General features: G+C 39.6%; 1 protein-coding gene across 1 annotated transcript in view; it reads left to right on the top strand.

The window, feature by feature from the left end:
• The first annotated feature begins 756 nt into the window (after positions 1–756).
• Positions 757–3,734, top strand: part of LOC105562484 — an 8,904-nt gene continuing 5,926 nt past the window's right edge. The window contains exons 1-4 of the mRNA XM_012013360.1: positions 757–1,110; positions 2,293–2,540; positions 2,630–2,812; positions 2,874–3,734. Coding sequence (XP_011868750.1) covers positions 853–1,110; positions 2,293–2,540; positions 2,630–2,812; positions 2,874–3,734 — 1,550 coding nt within the window. The 5' untranslated portion in view covers positions 757–852. The remainder of the gene's footprint in view (positions 1,111–2,292; positions 2,541–2,629; positions 2,813–2,873) is intronic.

Genomic DNA, 3,734 nt, shown 5'->3' with positions numbered 1-3,734 from the left:
AAATAATTACCAAAATCTGTATAAAGTAAATTATAATTGCTATGTTATACATATACATATAAGAAGACATGCAATATAATTCAATTTTTAATGATTGTAAGATGTTTATCAATGACTTTTTTTTTATTAAAGCATCACCTTAAAAATTTCTACTAAAAGTGTTATCAGTTTTCTCCTCACATTTCAGATTTACTCGACTCGTTCAGTAGAGTATCTAAGTAAGAAAATCAGTTTAAAAAAATTAGGTGAAGTAAGAACGATTAGTTTGTTTCTTAGGTGTGAACTTGTATATGTGGCTTTAGGCTGGCGCACACCTCTCTGTTGTATGTATGTACATATACATATACACAATTTATTTAACGTCTTTAGTGTGGCGTGTGTGGCGCAGAGAGGCGTGCGCCAGCCTGATAAAGCCACATATACATGTTCAAACCTTAGAAAAGAACTAACCGTTCTTACTTCACCTCATTTTTTTAAACTGATTTTTTTAGGTTTCGGTCGCCCATCATTTACGATGAAGTGGCGACCAATGGCTCTAAGGGAGAAAGCGGAATTAGCCAGTGGCCAAGTGGAACTACAAACGAAAATTCTTTTACTACAATCAACTACACACGAAATACTACCAGCTTCCGTTAAAAAAAAATTAAATTTTGAAAAGTCGGTTGCCAGGTTCACATAGCCGGAACATAAGACATGTGCCTGTCGGAAAGGTGGCGTCTGCTATCGCTCGCGTCACTACGCACGCGCAGGCAATCCTGCGCTATCGAAGCCGTTGCGCCGTGTGATTAGTACACAGAGCGGTATGAGTTTGCGAGGTAGGACGGAAAAAGGTCGCGGAAGAATTTTACGATCATGGTCGGCCTACTCTTCCACGTGTTCTACTTGGTGGGCAGATGCATTTACAACAGGTATTTCAAGAAGACCGTCTACCAGCCCGGTATCGCGATCGACGAGCCGTTTGAGGAACGCGACGATACGTTCGATATCCCGGAATTGGGAACTACGTCCTGGGCACACTGTATGGTAAACAACTTTTGTCCACCGGCGTACACGCAGAGATACTGCGCGGTGACGAATGTGCTCAGAGAATACGAGGGGAAGCTCGACAAGGTATTGATACTCGGTATATTTTATTGTAACGTCACGATGTTGCGCGCGTTATATCGCGACACTACGGCCCGGTACCTCCAACGTTTCGCTGACTTCAACCTCGGGCTGCGTTCCGTTTCACGTACGATGCGCCTGATGCATTTATCTTTCAGTAATGCGCACAATGCGTTATATCGAACGTTTGGCGAATAAAAAGGATAAATGCTGCGCGTCAAGTATGAGACGGGACGCAGCTTTAGCTCGACTCGTACTCGGTTCTCGAGAAGGAATTTGCGTCGTCAGGTTCGACGATGCTTTCCACTTGTCTACACAAGTTTACGCAAGCATCGTTCTATCCTCGTTCACTGGATGTTGAAAAGGGACAGACTGGCCTTGTGTTGACTTATGTTTACACACAAGGACTATACGGGGAGACCTAGGAAGGCAGGGGGGTCAATTCTGTATCTTATACTATGGTGAAAATGCTAAGAGTCAGTAGCTTTGTCTCTTTCTAATTGTCCCCTTAGGCCCGTACCAGATGGATTGAGATTAGATTGAAATTTGACCAATTAGAGTAAAAGTTACTAATCTTGAGATCAGTGAACTTTACTGCGATTGGTAAAACTTCAATCTAATCCCAATCTCAATCCGTAGTCAGATACGGGCTTTAGAAAGAGACAAAGCCGCTTTTAGTATTTTCACCACGTTGTATGATTCAAAATTGACTCCCAGGGCTAAAGATGCCATTTATCCTAACACCAGCGGAGAAAACGTTCTTTGCCTCTTTTTAAAGAGATACAGGCTAAGTTAAAGTAACATTAAAGTTAAGACGTTGGAGAAATCAGGGCATATTTTATGTAAAATCGCTATTGCAAGGTAAAGTTTCGCAGCCTGTACCACTCTGTTGTGCGTTGGGTTCACGAAACAGATTGGTATACACTTGTAAATATCTTTGTTGCATATTTTAACCCTTTGATACCCAGTGTTCCCCCTGGGGAACACAATGTCTGGGACTTTTGTAAAAAAAACCTGCAATCAATTATGTTTTCAAGCAGTAAAAAAAGGGTAAAAGGAATAAAGGGATCTAGATGTTAAAGGGTTAAACATGCTGTTTGATGTGCAAAATATAAAATTGTTGGTAGCCGGTGTATTAATTCTCGTAATTTCCTGTGCAATTTTTGTATCTTACAATTGTTCCCACAGGTTGTCGACTTTGGATGTGCGGAGCTAGGCTTCCTGTTTTATTTGAAAGGAATACCAGAAGTGAAACGGATACTCTGTGTAGATGTGGACCGCGACATTTTGGAAAGGCACAAAAGAAAAGCGGAACCGTTGATCACAGAGATGCTGCATTCTCGACAAAGAATGCTTACAATAGAGATTTGTGAAGGCAGTGTAACGGACAATGATGTCAAGTTGTTGAATGCAAATGCTGTAATTTGTATTGAATTGTATGTTCTTGTCTTGCACCAACATTAATATCTGTAACGGTTATTTATTTATATGTCTCTTACTTAAGAAAAATATGGTTTAATTCTAGGATTGAACATTTGTATCCAGACACACTAATAGATCTTCCCTTTAATATTTTTGGTTACATTAAACCAGAGGTAGCAATAATAACAACACCAAATGTGGAATTCAATGTGCTATTTCCGAATTTCTCAGGCTACAGACATCCAGATCATAAGTTTGAATGGACGAGGAAACAGTTTCAAGACTGGTAAGTTGCAAGAAACTTGAAGACTTACCCCAATTAACTTTTTTCATTATATTGTTAACAGGGCAAATAATATTGTGTTAAGATACCCATATTATAGCGTGACATTTCACGGTATTTGTAATGGACCTGAAGGCACTGAAAGTTTAGGTGCATTAACGCAAATGGCGGTGTTTCACCGAACTTTACCAAGAGATCAGTCAAGCATAGAAGTTCTAACAGCGGATGATTATAATAAATTAATAGGACAGAAAGGGTTATTTAACACAATTGCTGAATATGATTATTATAAGGGAGGTGACAGTCGTTCGGATGAACAAAAAGTACTGGATGAAGCATTGTATTATATTAATTATTTGTCCATTAATACCACACAAGATGAAGAAGGATCAACCTGGAACCACGAAATATATTTAAAAAATATACTACACTTCATGACTAAGTGTTCTATTACCGAAGGAACGCTCAGGATGATTCTAACCAGGGCAGGACGGGACATTGAAGATCGAGAAGATGGGCCAGTAGTACTTAATCCTTCGGAGGTATCTTCTGATGATGAAACGTTCGACTATATGGACAACTACACTGAGGATGACGAAGAAAATTATGAAATTGAAAATTCGAATATGGATTGGAACGCGGAAAACATATGGGATTATACAACTGGATCATCTGTAAATGAGATACCTGCAAGTGCAAATGAATATTTATCTCGGCAAGGTTTACATGTTGACAGTATCCGTGAAGAACCTGATGTTATAAATGAGGAAAGATGGGGCTATATAACTCCATCCACAAACGAGATACGTGCAGATGCAAATGAAGAATATTCATCTCCGCAAGATTCACATGTTGACAGTTTCCGTGAAGGTCCCGATTTTATAGACGAGGAAAGATGGGACTATATAACTCCATCCACAAACGA

The sequence above is a fragment of the Vollenhovia emeryi genome, unplaced genomic scaffold (genome assembly GCF_000949405.1).
Source record: "Vollenhovia emeryi isolate VEMERY1.0 unplaced genomic scaffold, V.emery_V1.0 DF939187.1, whole genome shotgun sequence".
Taxonomy (NCBI): Eukaryota; Metazoa; Arthropoda; class Insecta; order Hymenoptera; family Formicidae; genus Vollenhovia; species Vollenhovia emeryi.
Note: the sequence above shows the minus strand (reverse complement) of the source record. Positions and strands in the feature narration are given on the sequence as shown.